The sequence below is a fragment of the Electrophorus electricus genome, chromosome 7 (genome assembly GCF_041902795.1).
Source record: "Electrophorus electricus isolate QZ-2024a chromosome 7, ASM4190279v1, whole genome shotgun sequence".
Lineage (NCBI taxonomy): Eukaryota > Metazoa > Chordata > Actinopteri > Gymnotiformes > Gymnotidae > Electrophorus > Electrophorus electricus.
Genome location: NC_137503.1, coordinates 7,657,089 through 7,671,689, shown reverse-complemented (window position 1 = coordinate 7,671,689; position 14,601 = coordinate 7,657,089). Strand labels below are relative to the sequence as shown.

The following is a 14,601-nucleotide window of genomic DNA, read 5'->3' as shown; positions in this document are numbered from 1 at the left end:
GGCAGGAAGAAGGAGTCACATCAGTCAATCTCTAAACTTCTCCCCCTCCCCCAAGCTCTATGGTAATGACTTTAGAACAAAAGGAGGTGAATAAGGAAGTGGCTGCTTTGAATGTGTGAAACAGGAAACATATATACATGTTTAAATTATGAATGCATTTGCTCCAGTGGAGCAACACAAGCATATAATTTGAAGCAAAGACTAACCTCTAAGGGAAGAAGCACATGCCGCTTCTCTGCTGGGTTCTGTGAAGGAGGACATAGGCTCTTTCTACAGAGAGTTTGAGCAAGTGACAGAACCAGCATTTCCCCATTTACCCCATTAATCTGTGTTGTAGCTAGCCCATGTAGTTAAATTGTTACGATGTTGTAATTGCTCTGGTTCTATGTGGGAGCTATTTGTATTTTTGACTCTTTTTTTTACAGCATCAACGCTAACAAAAGAAAAATTCACTGGGGTGTTCTCAAGGGAGGCCAAGAAATGTAGCTTTAACTGTCAGCTTAATAGAAATCAATGTGCAAGTGTTATCTGGCTTGTTTGTTTTATTATTTTTTATTTTAAACAGGGAAGGCGGATATAAGAGTAGTGCCCTTCAGCTCCATGTACTCCCCAGGATGCTTCAGTACTCTGGCCAGTTGTGGAGCCTAAGCTTGCATGTGCAAGGGTGTGGAGATAGAGTGATGAAGACATTGTTTTATACTGCCTCCTTGAGGGTCCTGGCTGACAGAGCTATGATATATTGTCCCATGTCTAATTTAAACCATGCCTCTTTCCTTGATTCATTAAAAGGTAATTTCACATTCTTACCATTACTACATTAAAAAAGAAAGTTTGTCATGGTAAATGAGTGTTGTAAGTAGGTGACTGATGCCAGGTGGAATGATATGTGACACACTGAAAGTAATACTAAGGCAAATACTAAAAACAAACCAGGAGAAAATGACCCTGCTGAAGATTTTCCCTTGTCATCAGTGAAAGCCCCATTGATGAGAAGATTGATCTGAGGAACTTCACATTTGTCACAGAAAAACTGGTCGACACAATGCTGTAAACTAAACGTAGTAAAACTAAATAATGTTCAATCCACCAACCTAGACTGGGCTAAATTAACTAGTTGCGGAACACTGGTTGTTTTTGAATACTGCGTTAAAAAGCTGCTTGCATGTTGAAAAGAGTTTTTTTTCTAAAGTGAACAAAAAAAACTTTTCAAGTACACAATGAGTGATAATGGAAAGATTTTTCTAATGCAGACATTATTCTGTATGTGCAGAATTCAACAACCTTTTAAACCTCACCATAGCTTAATACTTACGTCTGATTAAACATCAAACTACCCTCCACTTACTTCAGTACAAGGTCAATTTTTTAATTACATTTATTAATGTTGTATGTGCTGCACTACTATTTCCTGCAAGCAGACAACTTTTATACCTATACATCTTAATTTTTTTATTTGCCTCCACTTTACACATTACATTCATGACATCACAAGTCCTAAAGTAAGAGCAAAGCACTATTGTAAGGTGCTCTAGATAAGAGCGTGTGCTAAATGCTTTAAATAGAAATGGAGTACTCAAGCTTTAACAAACGGCAAACAGAGACTTACTGTGATATCCAAGTGTTCACCCAGAAAACCCTGCACACATGTCCTAGTTTCTTCCTGGGAGTTGTCTCTGTGGTCAGGGTATTGATCTGGATTCTAATGTCTCATCACTCTTCATAGCCGTCTGTGAAAAACAGGCCTCATCATAACACAGGGTAGCTCCCCTTACTGATCAGAGTGTCAGTAATGGCCTTACTCATCAGGTCATTGCCAGCTGTTCTATACTGCCAAGAAATACAAGCCTGGACTGATAGATTGGTTTCAGAACTGAACACTGTCCCCTCCCATATCACTTCAGCAGCACATGCAATACTAATTCACAGCTTTACTGCAGGAGTGAATCTCTCCATCACTTCTCCAGTCATGTACATGGGTGAGGATAGCTTTCAGGTTCATATGAACTGTCATCAACAAAGCTGTATTAAGTCATTCAGTAAATGTCCAATACTAGTTGACATATGTCACTTCCAATTATAAGTATCATTTTACGCATTGCAAATTTAAAACAATTCATTGCATTTTATGCACTGAACAAAATCCATGTGAAAACATTTTCGGAGCTTGCCAAATGAAGAATTTATAGACTACAGATGTTGTAGATTATCAGCATAACCATTGAGTGGAAAGGAGAAAAAAATGTATTTCAATTTTGTTCCAATATTCATGAAATGCAAGGGTTTTTGCTGTATATTTCTAGATTCTAAAGCATGGTTAGGGAGGTCAGAATTGCTTCAGTATGATCTGATGCAGTTTGGCATCAAGAGTCAGGGAGAGACAATCTTTAGAATATTCTGTAACATTACAAACATTCTGGCAATATTTAAATTCATATCACACTTATTTTATTGCTTCGAGTAAGTGATTATGCACTGATAAATTTGTTGTTTATAAGTTTTTACAAAGGATGCCAAAGCATAGACAAAATACCTTATGGTTTGGACTGGAGGAAATGAATTGATAATTAGGAACATACAAGATTCTCGTTTTCTCATTATCCCATGGAATTAGTTGATATTTGCTTAGGATAGATTTTTTAAATACCATATGCAATAAGCAAATCTGAAAATCCACTTGTGGCTTATCATTTCCCATCAAGCCTTCTTTTTCTAATTCATATGTAGTAGGACACAGGCTAAGCAGAAAGACTCTATGATGTTATTCCTGCACACAATACCACAACATCTTGCACTATATATCCAGTGTAACTATTTTTCTAACAGGATTTGTGAAATGTTGTGAAGATGTACATAACCTATATAATGCACACATGCACAAGGCTATTTACACTGGGCTTTAAATAAGGCACCACAGCTCGACAAGTGAGATTTTCTGCTCTATGCGAATACAGAAAAGTGCTGGATGTCTCAGGAGAGTCATTTTTCTTGATCCCTCTAAAAGGAGAAAGTAGGTCATAGCTCAAATACTGCAGAGTCAGAGTCAGTTGACAAAGCATGGGACACCACTGCCTCTCACTCAGGTAGGAGAGCCCTTCAGCTCTAAGTGAGGTCATTAATACTGATCACGGCCTAGTGTAAATGCACCAGTTCAGCAACTCTGATCACACACACTAGAGACTGAGACATCTGGCCAATCGAATACAGACTGTGGTTGTGCAAAAACATCACAGCCATCATAGGTAGGCTGAGGCTGGAGTGGCTTAAAAAGGTGTTCGAAACCTTTACCTATATTTAGTAGGCAGAGCTATGAATTTGTGTATGTATTCCGCATTGCACTGAAGAAAAGGTCTGATAAACGGAAGGGAGACAAAAGGCATGTTTAGTAAATAATCTTCAGGTACAAATGCAACAGTTGAAAGGTAGGCACTCTGATCAGATGGAGAGGGAGAAAATATCCTAGAGCCTTTGCTAAATCTTCTAACTCTCATCCCAATAATCATTGTATGATCGTGCAGCAGATTGTGTCTTTGAGCTCCCCTTTTACCAAGCATGTGAACTTGTTCAAACCTTTAGTGCTGCTGAGCCAAAATAAAAAGCAGAAATTAATTCTAGGCCCAAGCGTTTGGTATTGTTCCCTAGAAGGGGGCCATGATTCAGGAGTAGATTTTCTGCCTATTTGATATAGATATGTTGTTTCTGCTGAACATGTGAACAATGTACAGTACATGATGTCATCCAGTGCTGTGGGACCTACATCCACTCAACTGTTCTTCTTATGAAGTCAACTGCACCATAGGCCATATATGCAATATTTGAATTTTTTTACACAGTAGATTGGTACATGAAACAGACTCCTCTTCTAAGAAAAGCCTAATAGCCTTTATTTTATTTGTTGGATAATTTATTGTTTAAGAAACCACTGGTTTACCTACCTTACACCAAGCTTGCTGGGCAGGAAATTGAAATGCATAAATTTGTTTCTTCCCCATAAGTAGAAAAGATTATCTGTCATTTACAATGCCAAGTTCAAACCATTGTACAACAACCTATCCAACTCTCAAACTCCCTCCTGAGTGTGAGGAAATATATGTGACCATTTGGTCATTTTTTATTGTTTTATTACAAGAAGTGTAAAAAATATTAATAAAAACAATAATAATATGTAGCATTATTATTATTATTGTTATTATTATTATTGTTGTTGTTGTTGTTGTTATTACCAGTAGTAGTAGTAGTATATAATCTTATTTAGTAAACATGCCTGATATGCTAGTTTATCTGCTGTTGTCAGCAAGTTCAACAAAAAGAAAAGTAAACAGTAAAGTGTATGATTAATGTTTTTTTGTTTTTTTTTTTACATTTTAAGTGCATTACTCCACTAACTAGGTTAGTAAAGTATAATTTCAAAAATTTATAGAAATCAGCACACACTATATTTTCTACATGTTCTCATATTTCATTTCCTGTTGAGGAATGCTGTAAGGCCCCTTTTATCTCCTGCTCAATACATTAGCTTTTAAATGGCACATAAAAGGTTTGCTGTTGTAAGCAGGGAGTTTATATATATTTTTTTCTTTTTTTATAACAGCACATTTATAAATAAAGGAGATTTTTTATTTCAATATATATTAAATGTAGTGGCTTGCCTGTATTAAAAGCATTTAACATTGGACCAAATGCAGTAATGCATTCTATAGTTTCTATAGTTGTAAAAACGTACATTTTTACAAGCTTGGAATTATCTGAGTATTTTCACAAAGACCATGAAAATGATCAAAAATAATAATTAAATTTAAAAGAATAACTAAAACTCCTAATGTGAACAAGAGTAAGGTGAAGTACTACCACAAATCGCTACCACAGGGGATTCATTGTGGAATGTTCCAAAAACATAAGTACATCTTCATGACTACAGGGATGTTCCTGCATGATGCAAAGTAGACTAAACAATATTATTGTTTTTTTGGTAAAATAATTTTAGATTAAAGTTTGCAGCCCACTGCTGATTTTCCTACAGTTCAATAAAACATGACATTTTCTTTATTAGGTTATTATCTCACTGTTAAGCTAAGAACTAATTTTTAAATAGATATTAAGTACAAAAGCATTTTTTTCTGGCTTGACCAGAGAGCAAGGAATGGGAAATAGAGACAATGTAGTGGAGTTGGAGCAGAGGTACTGCAGAACGCAATGAACAAGTGAGTAAGGAACGGGAATAGGAAAAACTGGAACGGGGGTGGAACAGTGTAAATTACAGAACATTTTGAGCAAGGAATAGAATTTTCTGAGCCTCCACTCACATTCTCTGGTTTTGACATTTAAGGAACTGAGCAGCTGATTGAGCCACTGTTTGCACTGCATGGCTGGACGACTGTGTTAATAACGGAACTGCAGACAGAGTTTTAGCTTAGCCTCTGGCTTCACATGTTAACTGCCCGAGTTTATCTGGGATGATTCCCATCCACAAAATGACCTTGGGGTGTCCAAAATAAGGACAGGAGAAAACACCTTCCCCAGCAAATCTTTTTATATGTCTCTGGGGGACCAGGAGCTGAGGCTGACTGTGTTATTGTACAGTATATTCACGCTCCATCAGCGTTTAGTGTTCCAGTCGGTACACTGCTGTCCTGGCATGTCACAGCTGCTAGGAGAAGAAAAATTAACACCTTCACAGTACATCTCTCAGACAGGGACCTTCTGGAGAGCAGTAGCACTCTCTAGCTTCCTTTCTGCCTCTCTTAAAAGGGCATGAAATGAAGGAGCTTACTTTTCAGGTGCCTGGTAAGAGGGATGGGAGATTCTATTCTGAGAGAGATGAACTAGAGAAAAGACCAGGTTGTGAGAGGGAGGGGGCTGAGTGGGGCATCACCCCACTCAGAAAACACAAGCGAGTGAGAGATACCAAAGGCTGCATGCAAGGGTGTGTGCATGCATGTTCATGCATGTGAGTGAGACAGAGAACAGGAGAGAGAGACAAAGAGAGCAAGAGAGAGATAAAAAGGGAGACCAGAAGAGGAAGGAAGAGTAACAAAAGGGTAGAAGGGGGCAGAGAGGAAACAGAAGAATGGTTCATGGCAAAGAGCAGTGTTAAGCACTTTTTTTCATCACTTGAAAGTACCAGAATGAGGGCACCTTCACCAGTAGGGAATTCCCATAGTAACATTACCTCTTCTTATATTATTAACATCCTCAGTATGAGTTCATCCTAGAATGACTGCAGCTTACTTAAGATATGTGATCAGAGGAGAACAGATGGCTTGTTTTCTAATTCAAAATATCCATGAGGCTATTGGTAATGAGGTTTAGATGTGATACAGGGCAAAGAATCCAATATTCAAACTTTATTTATTTATTTATTTATAGGTCAGGACATATAGGCTACCCTAATTATCAGCTACAATGAGGACAGAAAGTTCCATCATACAGGGTACTCGCCATTAATTAGCACACCAGAGGTTAACAAAACACATTTCTCTTAAAAGTAACAAGATCTCTGAATATATAATTCAGTATAATCTAGGAGATTGCATCACACACTGTAAACTACATAACGGCTTTTATATTCTGTGATATGGTTAAAATGGCTGAACAATAAGCAATGTTTATCATTGGGCCTACCATAATGCTATGAACATTTGTGTGCCATTTTATTAAAACCAGACTTCATAAAGAAAAGGAAGAGGACTTTCCTAATAAAGCTTGGCTATATCAGAATAAGATGTTGGAAACAGACTCATGTTTTCACAGAATTTGCAAAATTCTCATATAAGAGGAATCAAACAGAACAGTGTGCACCTTGTGGACCATCTGAAGCAGATGACTGTAGCCTATTAGTTTGCTGTTTCTTCATGTGTCGTTGGTCTGGACAGCTGCTGAACCAAGTCTGAACATGATAGAGGATGTTCAGTAATGATGATCGATGAGTTAAGTAATGAGTTTGTTATATTACACCAGGACTCAGCAACAGCTGGCAAAGGAAGGATGCATATGATAATGTCCCACAAGTGACATGGGCCAGAGGTTTCCAGGATTTTTTGTTGCAAAAAAGGAGAAACAAAATAGCAGAACCATGATAAACATGGTATGACCTGTAAAATATCTGCTACATTTGCTGAATTGGCTGTTGCAATGCAGACAGTATGTCAGGTTACCGATGTCAAACCTTTGTGTAGTGTAGCAAGAACACGAGACATATGGAGGATGTTGGCATGCACTATTTTTTTCTCTGGGACACCATATTTGTTGCCGTGGGCCTTTGCCAATGAATCTTTTGCAGTGAGAAATTGCTTGCTTTTTACCAGTTTAGGGTGTTGTTTTGTTCAGTGGCCTCAAATGACTTCTTTGCTGCATTGCTGTGTTATAAATAAGGTTGTTAGTTGCCCGTGAGCTGTCCTCAGGAGAACAGCAGCACACACATGCAGCTCAAGACCGTCCCTCCTGACTGATGAGTTCTGTTTACTCATGACTCCTAAGAATTCCTAGCCATTCTCCCTTAGGCTTGACTGCAGAAAAATGACTAAAAAATTAATATTGGTCCATTTACTTTTTGCTTCCATCAGGCCTATGTGTAGCTCTCACTCAAAATGTAATTTTTAATTTTTTTTTTACTGCTTAAAACATTTATTGTCTTGTTAAAACACCCTCTATGTGCTGGTAGGAGTGCTGAAGTGAGAAAATTTTGTCAAGCTGCATGTTTACAGAGGCACGGAGGATGAAATGATGAAAAAGGCTTTTCTGACTTGGGCTGAGCAGGTACCAAAAGGTAATTTGCTTGGTTGCATGCAAAAACAGTCACCAGAGACATTCCTTCAGTACCCAAATAGCTGGGCACGTGCCTCGCCCTCCTGTTCCTTGCACATCTGCCCCTTATTCCTCTCTTATTCCACTCCCTCAGAATGATAAATGGCACGTGGAATTTAATTAGGGCTAAGAGAAGAGAGGGGTCAAATGAATCTCTGCCTGTGTGGCTCTCGCATGCTAATCAAAAGCGAGAGCTGGCGCGGGACAGCCGAGTTGGCCTGTATATCTTTGTGGTGGATGGTGTGATGTCTCTGTCAGGAGTGCTGGCATTAGCTCATTCATGCTGGTTTCTGCAGCTAAGGGAGTAGCCCAGGCTGCTCAGGGGAATTACTCATATGTATGCGGGTCATTTTCGAGCATGACAGCAACTTGAGCTGAAAATGATTTCTTATAGGACAGAGCCCGGCCATGCTGTTTTGGTGGAATGAATTATATTTCCCTTAGTCCTCTATGATTTAAAAAAATTAAATATGAAATTATTTATCCAGTTAAATAAAATTGAATAGATAGAATTTATGTAGACAGGGAGCAGGAACTTAACTGCATGAGAGTCATGTTCTATTTGTCTTTATATTACTGAAAATGCTTACTTTGAAAATATGTAGTGTAAATTACAGAAATTATTTGCAAAACAACCTTCCATATAAATCTTATATAGACATCTTTGTATGTCAATTTGTATAACTGATGACTGTTATAATCACTTATATGGCCATTTCAGACCATGTGATTGTCTGAATTGTCAGAAATTACAAACTACTAGTGTCTTTCTGCATACTTTGTGACATGACTCCAACAAGTCATAATTCTGATTAAATCAGCATCACTGTGAAAATGAAAACATATGCTTCCAATAATCCTCCAAGCAATATGAGGCAGGTGGCACAATCGAAAGATAATTTGCATAAAAAATTATGCCTCATCACGGAGTAAGCAACAGGGGTGTGACTGAAGCTGAAGCCAGTGATTTATTTTAAACAAACTCATTGTCAAAGCAGAGTCAGAGAATGTCACATCCACTGAATGCTGCTGGATAGCATTACATTTGCCTACCAGGCTCCCACATAAAGGGAACACCTACTGTTTATTTCCTTTAAAATATAGAACAAAGGCATCTCAGAAATGCCCATGCAGTAGGGGGGTGTATACCCTATATATTCACCAGATAATATGCTTCATATAGCAAACTCAAAGGATCCTAGCAGGAAAAAAAATAAAGCCCAGTGGACAAGTCAGTTTCAGTTATGTCATAAATTAAAGAAGCAGAAAGGCATCTACATTTGGCTCTTATTCTGTATCATTAGATAATAGAATGTTATTATTTAATCATATGGTAGCAATACTATATTTTTCCATTAAAGTGCAGAATAATAAAGAGTAATTATCCCATAAAGTCTGATATTCAGTTTGGATTAAGTTTGGTTGTCTACCCTGCTAGCATCATGCATTTGATTTAAATTTGTTCACTGTTGCATAGATCAATATGTGTTCCCAATAGACCTAGTGCATCATTTCTTGGAATTCTTCTGCTGAGCATAAAGTTTGTGCTTGATACTGGTTTATGGCAGTAGCATGGACTTAGATCTGAATAGAAGTAGTCTCTATAAGTTTTAGTGATGTTTTTCATGGCTTGCTGTTAACAAACATTTGCCCTTTATTGTTTTGTTTAGTTTTTCCACCAGATATAACAGTGCATCTAATGTTAGATATCTTTTTATGTTTCTTTTTGTCATTGGGTACATTTTCTCTTGCATGGTGATTGGGCCTTAGGTGAAGTTTTATTTCTCTGATAACCCCATTTGGACCCCAGCATAAAAGGAGACAATGATGAGCTAACAGCGCTCCTGGCCATTGACTTGCACTAACTGAGACCATTATTTAAATGTGGGGACCTACCGTTGTAAGAACGCTCACAAAAGGTCAAATGACTGTCAGTGGCATTAGAAAGTGGGGCACGTATGTGACACTCACCTACCATTAATTATGAGCTGGGCTTGGTAGAATTCAAGCGAGCTTTGGAATATCAGAAGAGCTAGCTATGTAACCGTAGTCCTTTTTTTTTTTTTTTTACTTTCAGACAATAGCTTGTGACCATGGCAAGATTTTACTTGAAACTACAATCTAGCAGTTTTGAGAAAAACATTCTCTCTGTTAAGGTCATATAATACATTTTAATATGTGAAAGGGGTTCATGTTATAAATGGTACAGATGGTCCAATTTTCTAGCTCAGGGTCCACTCAGCAAGTTAGCAGGGGTCATAAGGACTTGTGTCAGATCCATGGAAAGCCTCACGGGAGACTTTAGAGTGGGTCTGTGCACTTAAAGACCAGCTGATTCAAACAGTGAAAGTGAATTAGTAGGGTTGCTTCAAAGCTATGAAAGATAATGAGGCCATTAGTTCTTATACCTCACATCAGTCCACATAACCAGTTTCACACACACAAACATGTGCACACAGTTTTGATTGAACCATTTCCATTGCAAGTTTATGATCATCACTATGTTAGAAATGAAAATTCCTCCCAGGCTATTTATGCATCATTTCACATGCAGTGACTCTTTCACACCAGCATGACACAAAGCATAAAACTTCTTGTGTCAAACTTCAGAATGCAGACTTTTGAAATTAAAGATTATGTAATAATCTGATTAAACTAAGACTCTAATAACTTTGTGTGAACTAGTGATCTTGCAAATGGCCAGTGCATATAGATGTTGCAGCACCTTAGCAAAACCTCAGGCTTTTTCACATGTTAAGTCTTTTATGCCTCAGCATGTTATACTTATAAATTAACCTGCTATCTCCGCTTTAGTAATTCAGTGAGAGGTGCACAACAATAACACAAAGTATGCTTTGGTCATCTTTGTTAAATAGTTGTTCGGCGTCCAGCAATAGTTAAATAGTTGTTCGGGATCATCCTCGGTTCATTATTCTTCTAGCTGCTGCTTAAGCCATGTTAGCTGTCAATAGAATAAAATAGTTTGTCCCTTCAGAAGTACTAAAAGTGCCACCCTCCAGCAAGTCCTTCATGCAACACAAACATGTTATAATCTACAGGAAATTAATAAGTATGTGTGTATTATTCTTAAAGTAAAGGTGGCCCTGCCAATCTGAAGACTAGGGCTCAAGCTCCATGCCTTATTTAGCTGCATTCAGGATTCCATGAGTAGCCCAGCAATCCTGGGGGATATCACATAACAATCCTCACCTCTCTTTCCATAACATTACATTTAATAAGCCCTTTGGCTTAGTGCAGTGAAATGGGCACAATGAGTTGGAAAGTGCAGACAGTGAAATGGCCTGGAAGCCGAGGAAAGTGCTGGGTGTTTGTGTCAGTATGTTCACTTCTCAGAATCTTGCACTACTTGCCTGCAGAGTGCTCATTAAAACAGCTCAAAGCCGATTTTAAACTGCGTCCAATTCCATGGGTTTGGCAAGGTACTATGACTGAATTCTGAATGATGCCCGAAGTAATAAAAACGTTAATTTTCTTAGCTGAGGGTTTTGAGCTCCGAGAGTGAGCCAGAACTCAAGAGAACTATTGCCTAAAAGAGGAAAAGAAAAGCAAGAACCAGGGCTAATGTCATTATTCGATTTGGAGGAGTTAAGTGTTCTTCTTAATTATCTAATTACCTATTTCTTCTTAATTATCTAATTACCTATTTCTCCTATTCCTTGTTTTACAGGAATATCAGATTGACATCATATTTGCCCAGACATGGACAGACAGTCGTCTAAGATATAACAGCACAATGAAAATTTTAACTTTAAACAGTAATATGGTTGGACTCATTTGGCTACCAGACACGATCTTCAGAAACTCCAAGAATGCAGACTCACATTGGATTACTACACCAAACCAGCTTCTCAGAATATGGAATGATGGGAAAATCCTGTATACTCTGAGGTAAGCCAGTCTTTATGCTTAATGTCTCAGAAATCAACGGTGATGTTATATAGACAATACACAATGACATACTTAAAGATGAACTCATAGGCTGTCAAATTCAAATGTCAGTAAATGTTATCATTGTTGTTAATATAAAGTGCTATGCAAACCATCAGATGTAATGCTAAAACTAGATGGTCCACAATAATTCAAGTCTACAGTGTATATGAACCTGTGTAGTCACTGACACTAGAATTAATTGCAGCTGTTATGCAGGATATGCAGATGATGTCCTTACAATATCTACTTTAAGCCAACTGGCCTTTCTAATATTTGTTGACTTTGAAGCAGCCACGATTATGTGAGAGCCACAATCCTCTGGGACTGAGCTTTTTAGACCAAATATCATCAAAACTTCCATCATGCTCCCAGGATCCCTTTTGCTTTTAGACATCAGCCTGAGTTACATCTATGCATTTAGACCTCTGCTCCCAGACTAGCTACGGCCTCACGTGAACCTTGTGGGCCGGGATGATGACAAACGATGGTGCACTCGTATCATTTGCTGCTCCAGTTCAGAACAGTGCTTAGTCTATGTGACAGAGCCATCCATTAGACCAGTGGAGATCTGGAGCGGAGGATTGTCTAGAGCCAAGAGGAGACATGAAGCTGCAGAAGCTGGACTCAGCATTTGTCAAGTCTCTGCAAACACAGATATGAACAGATCCACTTGAGATCTATATGATACACAGGCAGTCTTTCTGGGGGCCTGCTCTGCTTGAGCCATTAGTCACCACCAAATGCTGGACTAGGCACCAAAAATAACACTGCAAAGCTGTACTGAAGCTTGAACAACTTTCATAAAATATGTGAAGTATATAGCATGACCTAAATGTATGTGTGCTATAGAAACCACTTGTACTTACTGTATATACCACAGCTACTATATAAAGGGGAAAATATGTTAACCCAAATTCTTGTTTTTTGTTGTTCTCATAGTAAAAATCTATAAACCATGCAGTGAGAGAATAACACATCAGTAGATATTTTTAATGAGAGCAGACGTGATCTCAGTTTAAATATTCCCTGGCTCCTAAGCTCATAAATAAGTATAAATAAATAAATCTACACATAATGAAAGCTGGTGAACTTTCTGCCAGCACACCAGAAGGCTCTGCAGTCCTGGAGCACACAGTGAAATGAAAAAGTAAAGTGGCTTGCACATTCCCACTGGCACTAAACAAACCCTTCCTTCTTGTGGTCTGAAAGCTGAGTAGTCCAGCTTCATGCAGGCCTTATAACAAAAATACCAGGCACCAAATTCACTGCAGAAAGAGAGCACTAAACACTCTCCCTTATTCACTTTAGGCCACTTTAGGCCACATTCAAGTACAGAATGCCAGCTTAGATTCAACAAGAAGTCATTTTGTATATACAATGCATCTCTTGAGGTGAACCCTGCTCCTGATGTGTGTATAAGACTGAACACACTGTTGATGTACCTTTGCAATACAGGTCACAGCATGCAAAGAAACTGATCTCTGAGTGGATATTCATTGCACCCAGCTCTGCACTAGTTATAAGAATAGGAGCATCCAGTCCAAGACTGCAGTTACCTGCCATGTCCCTGGCATTATTCTTCCATCAGAAACCCACTGCCCTGCAAGACCAAGACTTATCTTAACACAGTAATGTGATTTTAGGTTCTGAAATAGTTGAAAGTAGACTACATAGTGAAATCACCACTGCTGAATTAACATCTATTGTGTTGTTCATTTAATAATTATTTAGGACTTTAGAATGTATGCCCCAGAGTGGTACAGCCAGTGAAAGTGCTGCTTGTCTAAGAATACTCAGGCACTGATGATAGAGCAGTCTTGTCCTACTTCCACCCAAACTGATGGGGCTTTAGCATGTTAGTGAAGAGGGCTGCTATAGAAAGGGGGTTTTATGTTGCCTATTTTGAAAGCAATCTGAGTCTAACACAACACTCTTGTTGATGCCTTGGGAGAAAGTAAAAATAAAGTAAAAATAAAATATTATTTAAGGAAAATGTAAAGTTCCCTTGAGCCTAAACACTGCCACACTTTCTTGCCACTAGGTAAGCTCCAAACCTTCAGCTACACATAGTATAGGTTAGCATCACAAGTAAGCCTCTAATAGAGGGCTTTTTTCAAACCTCACCATCAAAGCTGTTTGAAATTTGAGAGAAAAAAAGACAATTGCATTTCAAACCGGGCGCTGCAGGTGCTGAAAGTATTTTGGGAAAATTTTTGCTTATTTAATTCATCTCTTACAGAGCAGGCCTGTTCCGCACTGAGCTGAGACTCCTATAGAACAGGTGATACATAGGCTCTGTTTTGGACAAGGATAAATTGCAGAGGCCAGCAGAAGGACTCTATTATCCACACTCTGTGAAGCAGTTCCTTGGCAACAAGACTTGTGGTGTTATCACTAGGAGGCGAGTGCTGTGGGCGAGGCCAATGTGGAACAAAGTCTGATGAGATGCTTCCATATGGAGCGCTATTGATTGTCAGAATTCATGGACACAGCAGATTTGGGGCAGTGATATTTGGTTATTATGGACAGGGGGGTAGGACAGTAAAATGTCATGCTCCATATTAATTGGAGTCATTTGTGTGCTGGTAAACTAGAGTAAACAGCGGTGGCATTTTGTATACCATGAGCTTTTTCTTCTCAAGCACAGAAGGAAGCCCTGCATACAGGTCTAAGATCAGGAATGAATTTGATTGACCACACCTCTCTATAGCACTTAATAAGTGGTGTCAAGCCATTAATTTACTGTTATAGTTATATTTATCAGCATAACTTTTTAGCTACACATTCTTATGTGTTAGCTTTAGAACAGTTACACAATTGTGAACTGAACCATGTGCCACAGACAGCCTA

At 38.4% G+C, this 14,601-nt stretch overlaps 1 protein-coding gene across 1 annotated transcript in view; it reads left to right on the top strand.

Moving 5' to 3' along the window:
* The window catches only part of gabrg3 (gamma-aminobutyric acid type A receptor subunit gamma3), an 81,328-nt gene that overhangs the window by 32,776 nt on the left and 33,951 nt on the right, over positions 1-14,601 (top strand). The window contains exon 5 of the mRNA XM_027005574.3: positions 11,489-11,709. Within this exon, the coding sequence (XP_026861375.2) occupies positions 11,489-11,709 (221 nt within the window). The remainder of the gene's footprint in view (positions 1-11,488; positions 11,710-14,601) is intronic.